Source organism: Mustela lutreola, chromosome 15, assembly GCF_030435805.1.
Source record: "Mustela lutreola isolate mMusLut2 chromosome 15, mMusLut2.pri, whole genome shotgun sequence".
Taxonomy (NCBI): Eukaryota; Metazoa; Chordata; class Mammalia; order Carnivora; family Mustelidae; genus Mustela; species Mustela lutreola.
In genome coordinates this window covers 62928650-62946315 of record NC_081304.1, presented here as the reverse complement: position 1 = coordinate 62946315, position 17666 = coordinate 62928650, and the positions used below count along the sequence as shown (strand labels likewise).

The 17666-nt window shown below is 44.7% G+C and overlaps 1 protein-coding gene across 1 annotated transcript in view; it reads right to left on the bottom strand.

The window, feature by feature from the left end:
• LOC131816166 (conserved oligomeric Golgi complex subunit 2-like) overlaps nt 1–10184 on the bottom strand; it is a 31216-nt gene extending 21032 nt beyond the window's left edge. Inside the window, exon 1 of the mRNA XM_059148609.1 lies at nt 9977–10184. Within this exon, the coding sequence (XP_059004592.1) occupies nt 9977–10048 (72 nt within the window). The 5' untranslated portion in view covers nt 10049–10184. The remainder of the gene's footprint in view (nt 1–9976) is intronic.
• Between the last annotated feature and the right edge of the window lie 7482 nt (nt 10185–17666).

Here is a 17666-nt window from a genome sequence, read left to right as displayed (position 1 = left end):
CAAAAAAAATTAATACTTAGGTGCAAATCTAACAAAATATGCACAAGATCTATATGAGAAAAAGTATAAAATTCTGATGAAAGATAACAAGCAAGGTAAGATGTGAAGTGGAAAGAAAGTCCATAATCTTGGGTAAGAACACTCAATACTGTTAAGAGGTCAGTTCTTCCCAAACTGATCGACAGACTCAATGCAATCCCAATCAAAATGCCAGGAAGTTATTCTGTGGATACCAACATGTTGACTCTAAAATTTGGATGGAAAACTGGAAAACCAAGAGTCCCAGAGTAGTCAACAAAATATTAAAGAGCGGGGAAAAAAAGGAAATTGAGGATTGCCAACACCCAATCTCAAGACTTACTATTAAAGCTATAGTGATTAAGACGGAAGGTGCCTGGCAAAAGAGACAGGTGCTTGGAACAGAGTGGAGAGCCCAGAACAACATCCACACACACAGGCAAAGGCAACTCAATGGCAAGGACAGTCTTCAACAAATGGAACCGAACAATGGGACATTGATAAGACAAAACAAACAAATGAAAAGAATAAAAACAAACTTTTCACACCTTTCCCAAAACCTAAACGTAAAATGCAAAACTTCTTAAAGATGACATAAGAAAAAATGTAGGGATCCTTGGATTTGGCAATGACTTTTCAGATATAAAACCAAAAGCATGATCTACGAAAGAAAAAAATGGATGAGAGGGACTTTGTTAAAATTAAACTTCGCTGTAAAAGACACTGTTAAGAGAATGAAAAGACGGGACGCCTGGGTGGCTCAGTTGGTTAAGCAGCTGCCTTCGGCTCAGGTCATGATACCAGCGTCCTGGAATCGAGTCCCACTTCGGGATCCTTGCTCCGCAGGGAGCCAGCTTCACCCGCTGACTCTGCCTTCCACTGTCTGCCTGTGCTCACTCTCGCTCGCTCTCTCTCTGACAAGTAAATAAATAAAATCTTAAAAAAAAAAAAGAGAGAGAGAGAGAATGAAAGGACCAGTCACAGAGTAGAGAAAATATTTGCAAAACACACCCATGGTAAAGGACTTAAAATGTGAAAAGAGCGGTGGCTAGGAAACCCAGTCAGTTAAGCATCTGCCTTTAGCTCAGGTCCTGGGACTGAACCCCACACTGGGCCCCCGGCAGAGAGGAGCCTGCTTTTTTCCCTCTCCCGCTGCCTGCTGCTACCTCTCCGTGTGCTTGTGCTGTTAATAAATAAATAGAATCTTTAAAAAAGAAAAAAAAAAGGGATCTGAAAAGATGCTCAACTTTGTATGTCATTAAGAAATTGCAAATTTAAACAAGGTACTATTACATATCACGTAGAATATAAAAAATCCAAAGCACTAGTAATACCAAATGCTAGCAAGGATGTGGGACAACCGAACTCTCATTCACTGTTTGGTCAGAATGCAAAATGGGAGGCACTATGTGAGACAGCTTGGCAGTTTCTCACAGAACTAAACACATTCTCACTATAAGATCAGTAATTGTGCTCCTTTGTATTTACCCAAAAGAGCTTAAAACTAGTGTCCACACAAAAACCTGCACATGGATGTTTACAGCAGCTTTATTCTCTGAAGTGCCAAAACTTGGAAGCAATCCAATCTCCTTCAGTAGGTGAACAGGTACACTGTGCCACACCCACACACGATTATTCGACAATTAAAAGATGAATTATTAAGCCACAAGACTTCGAAGAACCTTAAATGCATATTGCTAAGTGAAAGACCAGTCTCAAAGGCTAAATACTATATGATTCCAACTCTATGGCATTCTGGAAAAGGTAAAAATTAACCAACATTTTTATTTTTATTTATTTTTTAGGTCATCTCTATGCCCAATGTGGTGGCTAGAACTCACAACCCCGAGATCAAGAGTCAGATGCCCTAGCAACTAAGCCAGCCAGGTGCCTCTGAAAAGGTAAAACTCTAGACAGTCAAAAGATCCCGGGCTGAGGGGTGAGCGAGGAGGGTGCAGAGAGAGGAGAAGAAACAAATAGATGAGGTACAGGGGTTTTCAAGGCAATTAAACTAGGCTGTAAGATACCAACAGTAGGTAAATAACATTATACATTTGTCAAAACCCACAGAACTATAGAAAGAGGAGTGAACCCTAATGTAAACCATGGATTTTAATTAATACTGTATCAATGCTGGTTCATCAGTTGTAACACATGTACCACAACAATGTAATACATTAATAATAGGAGATAGTGAAGTTAGAAGAAAAATATCTTCTCTTTGTACTCAGGGGTATTTCCTATCTGAACCCAGTTCAAGTACAAATCCCCCAAAAGGCCAGAAGTTGGGAGATCACAAGAGGTGTTGGAACACAGGAAAATAAATGAGCAAACCAGACAAGCTGCAGGTAGTTAAGAACCATTAACCATGAGAGAAGCAGTGACATCACTCAAAATTAAAACCAAGTAGAGTTTAAAAGTTTAGCTACTTTACTAACTAGCTGCAATCAGGGATGGCAAACAAAGACTAATTCAAAGTAACCTGGGAATTAATCATTTAAAACTTACCAATAATCTGAAATTAGTAGCTTTAATGCTATGAAAATTACATGGAATTTGGAAAGATTGAAGTTCTCTAAACTTCCAAGAAGTAAAGCACTCCTTCCCAGATACATGGACTTATAAAATCACTATATACTATCTCCATGAGAAGCAGAATCCCCAGAACCATCACTCTGTAAAGATGAGAAGTACTAAGAGGGCATATGAAATTTATGAGCTCTGACCTGAAACATGTCCCATTTTATCGAGACAAAAAACCAAAATAGTTAAGCACTAATCTGCACACTACAGAGGGGTTGAAAGACATAGAAAGATTGTGTGAGCTCACGTATGTGTGTGTTTCCAACCATTCTTGAAAACAATGGACAACAGAGATGAATAAATGTCCCTGTATATCCCATAAATATTCCTCAAATATTTATCATGCAACTCCAGCTCTGCTCTAAAACCTGGGGACATAGTCATGAAAAGAAAAGACAAGGTCTCTGCTTTTAAGGAGCAGATATTCTAATGCAGAAATGAGAAAATAAATATGTAAACAAACATTATATTAATGAACAGTGATCAAATAGTGATTAATGAATAGTGATCACAGCTAAAAAGAAAACAGGACACAGTAAAGATCTGAGTGACAAATGGGATGTATTTTAACTTGGATGAACCAGGAAATATAGAACAATGAGTTGAGATCCAAATGACACAAAGGAGCTAGCCACAGGAAGTGTGGGAAGAGTGTTCCCGCCCAAGGTATCAGCATGTATACAAAAATGTCCTTGGAGCTCTTCCCTCCAGCCCCTGCTCTCAAATCTCTGACCCAGCTAGGTGGGGACATAATCTAGGACTTGTGTCTCCCAAAACTCATTCTAAATCTTTGTTCGGTGACTAAATTATTCAAGCTTGAGAAATTAAAAACATATGCTAACAAGATCTTCCCACCATATACAGAGAGATCATCTTAAAAGCATCATGAAACAGTAACACTGAAATTCTAAAAAACTTCTGTTCTAACATTTTCATCAATTTTATATCAAACTCCTTTCTTGAATTTATATACCCATTTGACATATTTATGAAGAGACAAAAAAAAAAAAAACCCTACATTCCGTAAATGTATTTATCCATCTAACAAATATTTGAGTACCTAATTACACTCTGTTCCAGCTGATTTCTTCTCTTTATCTCTTTTTTCCCCTCAATTTAACACCAATCATAATCTATGTAGGCTTTTAGTTTGCTTTTCAAAATTAATTTCTTGAGCTATTTAAAGGAATTATCCAGTGCTAGAGTTCTCAACACTGGTCACACATTAGAATCACTTAAGGAACTTTTTTTTTTTAAGATTTTATTTATTTACTTGACACAGAGAGAGAGATCACAAGTAGGCAGAGAGCGAGGGAATCATGCTCCATGCTGAGCAGAGTGTCCCATGCAGGGCTCGATCCCAGGACCCTGAGACCATGACCTGAGCTGAAGGCATAAGCTTAACCCTCTGAGCCACTAAGGCAGCCCCTCACCTGAGGAACTGAAAAACAAAAAGCCCAAAGGGCACCTGGCTCGTTCAGTCACTGGAGCATGCAGGTCTTGATCTCAGGGTTGTGAGTTCAAGTCCCATGTTGGGTATAGAGATTACTTAAAAAAAAAAAAAAAGAAATAAAGAGCCCAAGTCCCAGTTTGTGATTAATTTGTTTAAATGTTTCAAGAAAATTGATGCTAAATGTTGTAAGACTAGTTAAATAACAAAAAGATATATTTACATAATACTTCTTGCTCTCAAATTTTGAACAAAGAGCTTACTAATAATAACTTAGTAGGCCAACATTTTATTTAAATAAGTTTTATGGTTCTACAAAGAGTGAATTAGAAAATCAAAAGCAAGGAGAAATGGGCATGATGTTAACATGGGGAAGCAAGAGAAAGCAAGAAAGTATGTGACTGGGAAGCAAATGCTTAGCTCTGAGATCCTTCTCTGAGAGAAGAACAGATTAAAACCTAAAAAGAAAGAAAAGAAGGATCCCATGCACTCAAGGAAAGAGAAGTCCCCCAACATCCCTCCTGCTTTTTCCAATATAAACACACAGCTGGGCCGACTTACCACATCCTGGTTGGTACCGACTTTATCAACTTTTCTATTTAGGCCAAACTTGACCGGTCAATGATGGACGGGCTGTGTGCCAAGTGTACCAATTGTACAACTGACTGTGTAATGGATGAAACTGAGAAACCGGGGTGAAAGTATCAAGAGGCTCTAAGGATAGCGAAAGAGCCAAGACTCAAACGATTACCACGTACACACAAGACAAACTATGCAGATGACTTCTCAGTACAGAAGTAATTCAGAGTGTTACACTGTGGCATCAGCTGACCCAGACCCAGAAGATTGCTGGAGTTCCCATCATGGACATCTCTAACCATATAGACGACACTGAGCGAATGCCAGATGATGATGGAGCCCCTCACTCCTATGTCTTAATAGAGTTCCTCAGCTCTCCTTTACCAACTTTTCCTGTTGCCAGTTCATACAAGCAATTCTCCTTACCCAGTTCCTCTGTTCTGAGCTATGGCTAAAGACACTCACTTTTTTATGTTTTGAAACTGATTATCTTGTACCATTTTACTTTTTGTTGCATCTTTTTATAAATCAGATGACCGCTCACAAGACAAAAAAAAAAAAAAAAAAAGGAATGGAAAAGATCAAAAGGGAGGACAACAACAACAAAAAAACAGTTCTTTTTTGCCGGGAACCCTTCTTACAAGTGCCAATCAGATAAACTATATCTGATGTTACATCGTCACAACTCCTCTATCATCAGGGAAAGTAGTTCACATAAGAAAATATCTCTATAAAATGAGTTCCAGGCTTACATTCCATATTTGGATAATTAGAATTTCATTACGATGTCTGTCTCAAACTGATGCGGAAGAGAATGGAATCTTGTCATCAAGACGTGACATCGAACTAAGAACCCACAGGGTAAGCACTCAGCTCCTGTGATACGAAGACAGCTCCGGGGGATGGGTGACCCTGGGCAACAGTGGCTGACCTGCGGGCCTGCGGCTATCTGCCATCTGTCACTCTTCCCTCTTCCTCCTCTGTCAGCTGCTATCTCCAGCCGCCATCAACAAAGTCCACCTCAAACAGCCATCACTTCCCTCTGGTCCCATTTACCGTAGATAAGCTCCAGGCCAGGCATCAAGATCACCAGCCCTGTGGGAACTTCTTCTAAGGTAAGAGGTGGCCCTATTGGTGAAATGCAGGTGCCAAGGCATGCAGACATTGTGCCATCTTCTGGGCTATTCTTAATGTTCTGATTGTCCCACTTCCCTCAGTTCCCACCTGTGGCCTCTGGAAAGGAACATATTACAGTAGGATTTCCAAGGACTGATGCGTGGGGGTCAGGAGATCTGGCCTGTGATTGGCCCCAACTAGCTGTGTGGCTTTAAAGGAAGTCATCACACCTCAGGCCTCAGTTTCCTTATCTGCAAGCCAGGATGGACTGGAGTCTTTTCAGAGGAGCTGGCAAAGATCACATAGATAAGCACCACCTCATTATACTAACAAGCAAACAGAAGGCCGGAGGCGAGTGATTTGCCCCAAGTCAGACATAAGCAGGCAGAGAGCAGAGCCGAGGATGGGACCCACATCTGCAGGTCACAGCTAATCAGCCAGCACAGTACAAACAGATCTGAGCAGCTGCTCATTCTTCCCCTTTTCCGTTTTGTCCATCAGAATGCATGCTCCCTGCAAACAAGGACACACAGGACCTGCTGCCTGTCTCAAAATTCCCAGTTCACCCAATTAGAACAGGGAGGAGCCTCAAGGACTTACCCCCCCACCCCCACACACGGTTCTTTTACCTATGGAACATGAGGGTACATATATTCACCGTCCAGAGGGCTCCTGCCTTCACTTCTCATGGAAAAGGTCATCATGTGCCTACCCGGGGTGCCAACAAAGCCACAAGTTCCAGAGAGGAACTGACACAGAGAAGTTCGAAGGAGGCAGACTGGCTCAGCACAGAAACAAACTGTCTACCAAGGAAAACTACCCCATGGGGGACTGATTCTTTTGAAATACGTTCGAGTGCATGGGAAAATGGTTTTTCAAGAGCTGGTGGACTGACCAGTCACCTGGTACATACAAGATCACATCCGCATTCTGACAAGAGTGGCTTGCCTGCAGTGTAGACCAGGGGCCAGAAAGACAAGAAAGACGCATGGAGACTGGGTGAGAAGCTTCTACGGTGTGATGGCAAGGGCGCACTGCAAAGGTACGAGAAGTGATGGAAAGATGTATATGGACTCAAGAGGTTTAGGAAGCGAAATCCACAGGACTTGGTGTGACAGACTAGATTTTGGAAAGGTGACAGAGTAGGAGTTGACTTCTGGTTTCCCGACTCCAGGCTAAACGGATGAAGTGTTTACTGAGAGAGGCAATAGAATAAGAAAGGTGGTTTTCAGTGGAGGAGGTGCTCATGAATTCCGTCTTGAACCTGATGAGTCTGAGGGGCCACAGACACATCTGAGAAGAAAGGTCAGCAAGTCCGATACACAGAACTGGTGCTCAGGAGGCGTGTGGGCCAGAGACAGGAATCTGCCTGACCTGCTGATAGGTGGTCATGAAGCTGCACAAAAGGTCACCTAGGGAAAGAAAGGAACACGGGGCTGAGCCCATAATTAGCATTCAGTGGCTACCAGGAGCATGACTTTGCACAGGAGACACATCAGAGAGGTAGAAGAAAGACAGGAAGCAATGCAGAGCATTTGGTCTACTGCGATGTCAAGTAAGGAGACAGAGAAAGGTCAGGTGCGCTGACTTAGAAACAGTTTTGGTAAGAACTCTTTAGTGGAACGACAGGGCCTGAAGGGTGGAAGGTGGGAAAGTCAAGTCAACCCCTGAGCACTGGCTGTGATGCGCGACAGTGACAGGGCAATACCTAGAGGTGGGGCAGTCAAGTGGGAGAGAATCAAACAGGAGCGCATGATGGGAAGGAGTGCAGGGGAGAGGATCCTCGCAGGCTCCTGGAAGGGCGGGAGGGCATGGACTCCGAGCCAGAGTGGAGACTGAACCCGAGGAGGAAGGAGAGCCCCTCCCCGTACCAGGCGAGGAGGAGAAGGGGACAAATACAAGAATGGGCTCATGATCAGCAGGATGGAGGAGGTCCCGTGGGATGGCTGCTAATTTTTCTGTAAAACTGGAGATGAAGTCATATGTTGAGATGGAAGAGGAAGGCTACATGTGATGTCAATAGCACACACCCATGTAAATGGTCTAATTTATCTGTTATGCCACTTTCTCCCCTACTACCAATACCTTATGTCCTGCTCATCTATTATTTGGCTGTCAACCCAAAGGATTTTCATATTTCTAAGCCGAAAAAGTATGATGTTGCCAGTGCCTCTGCCCCAGGTGACCCTTCCCATCTGCCATTCCTGCACTTTGATCACCTACCTCTTTTGCATACCTTTCCCCGTCTATTTCTCATTAGATCTCATAAACATGACTTTTTAAGTAGTCTCCTGCCACCAGTCAGCTCGAACTCAACAGATATGACCATGCAACTTCCTGCTGTAAACCTGACTGCAGCTCTACCGTGAAGACTGCATCAACGTGGACCCCTCAATGTATGCAGTGTCCAAGGTGCAACCGCAGCCCCACCCCATCTGCCTTTCTACCATCTCAGTCTCATTCCAAAATGTGCCAAACAAGACACCTATGTAGAAATACAACCCCGACAGCAAGCTCTCCACTCATTTCTGCCTCGGAACTGTAACTTAACAAAACATCTCTCTGACGGAAACACAAATTGCATATAACCTTTATCTCCAGCTCCCACATAGAAGATCAATACCACTTTACACAGAACAGCTGTTCCATGTATTTTCCTTCTATGTATGAAGGGGTCACGTTCATTAACACTACAAATTGTACATTATATTCAGAAATGTCAGAGCCTTGAAAGAATATGGAATTGCTGGCATTCTAGCCACTTTCCCAGTTTGCTCTCTTCCTACCTCTAAGTCCTACTTTAGAACTGCTATTTTGAGATTTCTATTTTCCGAAGCTGCTTTGACCAAAGGCATTCTGTCAGCTCAGAGTGAGAAAGATGGCGGGGCGAGGAAGTGCGAGAAAATGCTAGTGTTAGGCCCAAAGAAAGCCTGACGAAGTCCAAAGACAGACAAGCTAAAGAGACTTCCGTGCTTTGACGTTCTTTAAGTCTGTGTGTGTGCCTTTTCTTCTTCCAATGACCTCTCTCCTCATCAATCACGTGTCCTTCGTTAACAAAAGGTTTCTGGATCCGAGAATTCACGCTGTGCTCTCCTTCAGACACTCCATTCAATTTACACCTTTTATTACAGTGGCTTAACATCACCATACAAAAACAAGAGTACAATATACCTTCGTCTAGGCATCCCTACATATTAAAAATGATATGGCCACACCGCAGAGGATCCAGACATAAGCACTTTTAAAGCCAGAGTTTGGGAGATGTGATCTGAATGCAAGTGTCAAAAAGGAACTAGCTGGTTAACCCAAAAAAGAAAAAAACATATTATGACTTGAAGCCATAAAAAAGTAAGAAATTCAAACTCTTTTCAGAATTTTAGGTACCTACAGAGCCAAAACTTTTTAACACTGAAACCAGCTACTAAATCCCAATCCTTAGAAATTAAACATATACGTTTTGATTGTTTAAGTACAGACCCAGAGGGATACAGAAAACAGATAAAGCTCCTCCTGGCTCTGATTCAAACCTTGGGACATTTTCAAGGCTATGTCTGATGAACCTTTCCTGTCAGTAAAGTCTTTTCAGTTTAAATTTCTATTCTGTAAGTTTATGTCCTACAGTTATCTGCTGCCAGCTTCAGGCTGACCTCACCAAGAGAAGTAGGGCAACTTTAGAAAAGGAGCTTGGTATGCTTTGTAGTACTGGACCAGAACCAGTAAGGACAGTGCAGTCTTTCAGATTTCTCATTCCGGGAGCTTAAGACAAAAGTCAGGCATAAACGTTAGGTTAAGTGCCTTTTTGACCCGATTCCTGGTAAGTACTTGTGTTCAGAGATGTGTTCAACGCACAGTCGCTCAGCTTCTAGGCACAAGGCACTGGGAGGCTTCTGGCAGGCCGGGGGAGCGGCGGTCTGACTGTGCCGCCCGGTACCAGAGGCGGGTCCTACGGGTCCGGGGCTTTTATGTTTAGCTCAAAACCACTTGCCCTGAACTTTCAGGCCTTTTCATTCAATGTGCACGATTTCACAGGAGTGCTTTCTCCAGGCTGCACCTAGCCCACCCGAGGCCAAGAGACTCACTGTGAAGTGCAGTGAGGTCCCCGCCGAGGACCCGTCCGGGGCGGGGACAGCCCAGGAAGCCCACAGGAGAAGCCCGAGGAGAGGCCCCGGAGGGCCAAGGAGGGCAGGCCACCCACGGCTCGGCTCCGGGGAGCGGAGCCCAGGCGTGCACCTTCATGAACTCGTCCTTGTCGAAGCAGAGCGTGTCCGGCCCCTTGGGCAGGTTCATCCTACTTCTCTCCATCCCGCCGACCGCCGCCTCTCAGCACCAACACTCGAGCGAGGAGGAAAGGTAGGAGGCTGCGCTCCCCGACGCTACCGGTGAAGCCACAGCATTTCCACCGCACAGAAGGCACCGCTTCCTCCAACATGGCAGCGCCCCTGCCCGGCCAATGAAAGAGGATGCCACAGGCCCGCCTCCGCCTGCCTCCGCCTGCCTCCGCCTGCCTCCGCCAAGAGAGGCGCGCGGGCCGCTACCATCGAGCCAGCAGGTGATGCTGCCCCCGTGCAGCGGAGGGCGACACTACAACCTCGCCTACGTTTCTGCAGGGCAGCCCCGAGGCTGTTGATGCCCCGGTGAGCGGGAGAAGGGAGGGCGGGGAGGGTCAGGGGCGCTCCCTCCCCACCTCGCCCTTTCCCTCGGAAAATCGGCCTGCGAACCTCTTCCAGGACCTTCTCCCGAGATTGTCCCGCGGGAAGCATAGCCGTGGCGGGATGCTGGCCCTTTACTTCTGCGGCCGGTTGTCCAGAGAGGGGGGCGCGTCCGGGTGTCATGCCTCCGGTCCCCAGGCGCCGCCGCTGCAGCCGCCTGGGCGCGGAGGCCTCTCTGGGAACCCGGCTTTCGCCCTTAGCCCCGGCACCCACCTGCGAGCTTGGCTTCTCCCCCGCTGAGCTTGGCTCCAGCGATCTGTAGGGAGGAAGGTGGTCAGCTGGCAGCCTCGGGTCGTCTGGGCCGCTCCCAGCTCCACTTCAGCTCAGCTGCGGGGCGGCCACAAGTTTGGGTTCTCAGAGCTCTTAAAGAATCACCTCGCTACCGGCCGGCCGACAAAACGCAGCCGACAACTAGATGTGCGAGCATGTTTATGTCCAGTCCGCTCTAGAATGGGCGGAATCGTGTGTTTGTGGCTAGCGTTGGTTTGATCGCCACACCTGCCCCCAATTTCCGAGACCCCCTCCTCCTCCTGCCGTCCACCCCACATTTATTTTGAGATTTTTCTTTCCTCTTCCTTTGCTCTTTCTCCCACTGTCCTCCCCTTTAGTGGGAATGTCATGGTCAAATGATGATTCATTTCTCTTTTTTTTCTCCGTGAGACTCTGACAGCTCAAACCACAGATCTCACACGCGCCCTTCAGGCTGCAGCTTTGCTGTAATAGCCCAGGACTGGGCTGCCCCTCCCAATGCTGTGATCTCCCAGAGATAGCATGAGCAGTCCTTAGAAAGGGATGGGACACAGCAAGACAATGGCTTACAGTGAGTCTTACATTCCAGTCACTCCAAACGGGAAACTGGTCACTTTTAAAAAAAAAAAAAACTTGAGTACAGGGACGCCTAGGTGGCTCACTTGGTTAAGCAGCTGCCTTCGGCTCAGGTCATGATACCAGCATCCTCAGATCGAGGCCCACATCGGGCTCCTTGCTCAGCAGGGAGCCTGTTTCTCCCTCTGCCTCTGCCTGCCATTCTGTCTGCCTATGCTCGCTCTCTCCCCCTCTCTCTCTGATAAATAAATAAAAAAAAATCTTTAAAACCTGAGTACATAATCTGAAACAATACATTCCCTAGCAGTGGGCCTGGCAAGGCTTTGTTGAGGAAAACGTGCCCAGTCAATATCCAGAGACTATGACAGGTAGGATGAGAGCTGGAATCTTATTTGGAGAATCAGAATAAATTGCCAGGGGAGCAACTATGCAAGTGCATTCTATGCCCTGTTGTGGTCATTTGGATATAGGGAATGAAATCCTCATTATTTGGTCTTTGTTTGTTTACTCTTATTATGAAAATTCTCAAGCATACACCAAAGTGTGTAGAGCAGAAGGATCCCGGCCCTTCCGAGTACTTATCACTCTGCTTCCCCAACTGTTTCATAGGCCCTCCTCCTTCTACTGCCCCCAAAGTGCCTGTATTTTTGTTTTTGGGAGAGAGGGGAGGTCTGAATATATTTTAAAGTAAATCCCAAACATCACATCATTCCCTGCTCCCCAAATACCTTGGTTTACACATCAAAGAAGGAGGAGGAAGAGGTGGAGGAGGGGAAGACTGAGAAGGAGGAGGGATGAAGAAGAGAGATTGCCGCACAGGCCTACTATGCCAGAGTCAATACGTCTAATAAGCTATTCTGATTGGCTCTGAGAGGCATGACTTTTAGCCTCTCAGACTTGTAGGGCCACAGTGCTAATAAGCGACAAGGGCAAATTCAGGCAGCGTAAACAGCAAGGCCCACACTCATCACCAAGGCACAGAGAGGGGGGGCAAGGGTGCCAGACTGACGGAACAAAGTTTTCTGGGAACCTCCCTGCCCTAGAAGTCCAGATGAGCGAGTAGTTGAACTGTTTTTTGCCTTCATTGTCATTCCTTTCTGAAATTATTGCCGGCCTTTGGTAAAGACATGAACCTGAGCTTGTGCAGCCTGGGGTACTGATCTTGGGGTTGCTGAAGAGAGTAGGTTCCAACAAAGAATGAAAATCCCTGCTGCCTGTTCTCCTTCCGAGAGTCAGGAGGGAACAGTCAAGAGCCCATACAGTTCACTGCCACTTGGAGCCCTGGCTGTGGCAGTGGCGTGGCCCACCAAAGCCAGGAGCAACAGGCAAGACCCCAGACCCCAAATGCTAATGGAACACCCTGGGGAGGATGAAGGAAAGGCAGAGAGTCAGCGGAAACCTTCCCAAAGGACATTTCCCTCAGTTTCATCTGGGAGCTGACACTCAGCTGGTACACACCCCTTCAGCCACACAAAGTTTGGTAACTAGCCTCTGGCCAGAACCTGCTGTGTGTCTCCCTACCCTGAACCCTTCCCAAGATCCCTACCATGGCCTCGCGATCCAGGCACTGGGCGTGTAACACTTGACTCTGCAGGGGTCCCCGGGCCAGCTTTTGGTTAGTTAGTTGTCCACGCTGTTAAAGATTTGACTACTGTTACATGTTTGACTCTCGTCTTTGGTGATGGTACCTATTTCATAGGAAATAGAAGCTGGAATCCAGGAAACAGGCTGGAAGATGAAATTAAAAAGTGGATACAAAGCTTCTAATCAGAGCCAGACACAATCAGCGATCAGCTATATCCCAGTCTCTCCCCTCTTCTCTGATCTGTACTTTCCTTAATGAGGAATGAGACTTTAAGTTGACTTTTTTTATCTTCAAGTCTCTCTCTCTCTCTCGATTCCCTAACTTCCCTCTCTTGCCTTCATTTCATCCTAGAACTTGTGCCCACGACTTCTTTTCTAAGTAAATATTAACCCCCTTTGACTCTGAATCTCTGGAAGATTCTCAGTTCCCTATTTTTGCTGGCACTGTGACAGGTCCTCATTTCTCCTTCCCACTCCTCTCTATTTATAGTTTTCACATTTTTTTTTGGCAGGTTGGCTACAGAACACTCAAAAATTGCAAAGAGAAATATTGTGTTCTGGACATTCGCCCGAGCATTTTTTTCCAATATCGTCCTTATGCTCTTCTGATCCTCTCTTGAACTGTTGGACTAAAGCAGCTGACGCTTCCACCAGCAACCAGAGTCATCCTGTCCACTACTGTGGGAACAGAGGGTTTCCATTTGGAACTGCAGACTGAGCCTAAAGTCTGGTGGCCCTTTGGTGACAGGATAGCAGGTATGGGACGGGTGGGACATGGAGGACAAGCATCATGGTAGAGGTCTCAATTCGACCAGGAAAGCTCACAATGAGCCAACAGGTCCATTTCAACATCTTCTGTATTTTCCTTATAACCTGTTTAATTCCAGAGTGGATTTGAGATCATTTAGTTTGATTCTTAAATGTTTCCCATTCAAACCGGAAACAGACTCATCCTACGGGCTCCCAAATTCTGCCTCATCTTCCTAATCAGTTAGTACCCCAAATTGGGTATGATAGTGCCAGAACATTCTTCCATGTGTATTTTATAACAGACTAGTATTTTATTAGTTTTTTTTTCAAACTAATAAGAATGATAAGGGTAACTTTTTTTTCTCTTTTAAAGCATAGGCAAAATCATGAAAGACATTGAAATGAACCTAAAAGATTATAGTGTCTTCCAAGGGAAAACAGGTGTTGTCTCATGTACCCTTCTGGGCTGACCAATTCTATGGGATATTCTGTGCCTTTCTTGTCTTTGAGCTATTTTGCAACTCTATAGATTGTACATAATTGATGTGGATGCAGATGATCTTGTCTAGCTATATGTAAATGAATTTTGTCCACTGGAAGTACAGTTGACCCCCTTTCCTTTGGTAGAAGGCAGTTTTGCATCCATTTGCATTCTATTTGCATATCTATTTGCATCTATCAAAGCAAATTCGTTTAAGTATTACTGATTGTATATGTGTCTGCCTTGAGATTCTTGCTTGAAGTGGTGGTAACATCTTAGTGGTTCCCGAGCTAATGAATGAATTAAACAAAATCCCTTCAGGCATTCATCTCATATTTGTAAAATGGTCCTTATTTAATCTTTTCGAGAAAATGATACACTATCAAACCATGACAAGATTCTGGTAAATGAAAAGTGCAATGAAATCAAATCGGAATGAATTTTAGAATTACCTTCAATGTGGCCCACGCTATGCCAGAGGCAGAGAATGAATGAATCTCAAAGACATGGCTTCTGGCCCCCAGGAGTTACAGTAATCTGTGTCAACATTGGCATGCCTGAGAAATGCATGTGACATTCCCATCAGGGTTTCCCCGGGGGTTCAGTTAACCTTTCTCTTCCAAGCTACCCTCTCTTGTAGTGATATCAACTGTGCCCTTGGTTTCAGCTCCCATTCCCTAGCCAACATCTCTCCCACTGATACATAACCATCTGTTTCTTTCCTACCCACCAGGCCCGTGTAACTGACTACCTACTCATGCTATTTCACTGATGCCCCACCTGTGCCTCAAAACCCAGCATGTTCAAAACTTGATTCATCATCGTTTGTGAAAGAATGGCTTATCCTCTTTTGCTTTGTTTCTTTAGAAATGATTCTACCAATGCCAGCGGCATGCACCAGAAACCAGGAAGGAATCATACAGCTGAGCCAACCTGCTGTACTTTAAAACACTTGACCACAATTATCCAGTGGATACTCAACCCTGGCTTCAAACTCCCTTGTCTCTCCGGTGAGTTTGCTTTCCCTCCTTCAAGACTTGCCTCAACAATCCCTACCCCCACCTCTTCTGAACTATGTCACCTCACTCCCAGCTCCTGTCCTAGGGATGAGGGAGCAGAAGGCAAGCTTAGGACAAAGCAGAAGCTGGCGCCCTACACCCTCTCCCCAAGCCATATGTGTAACATTCCTCATGCACTCCTGGCTGCCCTAAAGGAAAAACGATGCTTAACTGATAGAGATCCCAGTCCTGCAGGACAAGAGTATCCCTCCATCTACGAATGTCCTAGTGACTTACAAGGAAGGAAGAAGATTTCTCATCAATAGCCTGACTTCCAGAGACCCATACCTCAGTTTCCGGAAGCCCTAACATCACCCTCCCCTCCATAAAATTGAGGGAGGCTAAGGGGGAGGGAAGTGTAATAAAACTGAATTTCTGCTAAGCCCAAAGGTCACTGACAAGGATGTGTGATAGGAGGAAAGTAACATATCTCCAGGAAACTTCCGACTGTCTTCATGCTTTCCCACATTAGAGGCAAAAACAGCCTTGACTTGACAATAACCAGGTCTCCCTTATCCTGAAATTCTTCTTTATCATATGACAGTCCTTCTGGACACCCCCTTTGTCCTCACCTTCCTCAGCTCCCAGTCAACCATGCCTCTGTCTGAGCAGCTCTTTCTGCCCTTGGGTCCTGTCCCTGTGTTTTAATAAAACCACCATTTGCACCTAAGACGTCTCAAGAATCCTTTCTTGGTCATCGGCTCTGGACCTCACCCCACCAAACCTCACCTGTGTTCCAAAACTTCATCACTAGTGTGACACTTCAAGAAAATAAAAGCCCTTTGTGCAGGAATTCCCTTATCTTACCACCACCCAATCAAATCTATACCTACATTTGTATCCATTTTTAATTTGTTTTTAGACATTTACTCAACAAATATTTAGTCAGTACCTACTGTGTGCTACAGAGTGCCATGAGTGTTTGTAAATCTGTGGTGAACGACACAGAAAAGTCCCTGGCATAATGGAATTTACATGGTAATTGGAGAAATGTACAAGAAACACAGAAAGATTTGAAGACAGAGCAGGTTTATTGAGAAGAGCAGACATCTCCAGCTAGGGTTTGTTCTTCCTTGTGCCTGGGATTTGTTCCTTCCAGCCCTCTCCAGGACTCCACTCCCAGGGTCAATATCAAGTTCTTGTTCCAATGGATCCTTCCAGTCAGAAGACAAATGACCTTTTTCTTAAAAACAAAAGGAAAAAACCCAAAACAAAGACTTCCTTTAACCTTCTACCTTCCTATAACAACCTCCATATTTCTCTCCCCACCTCATTCCCAGCATAGCTTGTAAAATATTTGTCTACACCTGTGGGTGTAGGGTACCATGTCCCCAAGGGTAGTTGAAAAATCTCTATAACGAATCCTTATGTGCAGATCATTTTAAGGGAGTCCATTTCCAGATCCAAACTCCATGTGTACTCTGTAGGATAGGTGATATGCCCATTCTTGGGTCTGATATCAGGATACTCCTCTCCTTCCTGGAAGATCAAGACACTCCTCTCAGATCTTATTAGAGTGTAGGACTTGGGCTGATACCAAAGTTGAAATACCAGTTTTGTTTCAAATAATGCCCTTCTGTGGGCAGTCCTGGGGCTCCACCTTTAGAGCTTACTCTCCTTATTAAGGGTAAAGGTTAACATCGGAAAGGGGATTAGGGCAGATGTTGGAAGTGCTCAGAATATCAATCAGTTTTGGTTAGTGACACTCATTCCTTCATATTTAAATTAAACTACATATTTTTAGGGACATAATAGGGAAAAGCACAAGTAAGGATTTTAATGGTTTCATTCCATTCTAGTATGGTTTGGGAAATAAAATAACAGAAAATGAGACTGTTCTGCTTTAAAAAAAAATCAACTTGTAGCAGGCAAATGTTATTCCAATGAAGTCGATCCTTTTCTTTCTCATTTTCTTTTTAAATATTTATTTATTTATTTAGTAGACACACACACACACACACACACACACACACACACACACAGAACACAAGTAGGGAGAGCGGGGGAGGGAGAAGCAGGCTTCCTGCTGATCAGGAATGTGGGCCTTCATCCCAGGCCCCTGGGATTATGACCTGAGCCAAAGGCAGCTGCTTAGTGACTGAGCCACCCAGGTGCCCTCTATCTCATTTTTTAAATGTTTAATATTTTCAACACCTAGTTAATAAAATATACATATATTATGATGAGAAGTTTATGATTAAAAAGTTCCAGATGTCCACTTAAAAATGTGCAAGGTGTGTGAATTCTCATAGGCGGTCCATGCACCATACACGCCTATCACTAGCAAACGTGAATGTACTCGGTGTCTCTAGGTTCCCGCTTCCTTAGTGCCCTCTTAATCACATGGTTTCTCTTCCTACCATCCTGGACCTGTATTCTCAATTTGCTTCTCTATTTCATCTCTGCCCCTTTGAAGAGCTTGATTCTGGGTCTTCTGTAGCTATGCGTTCGCTCTCTCTCGCTCTCTCTCTCTCCCTCGATCAGGCTTTCACAACCTAGCACTATTGATACCT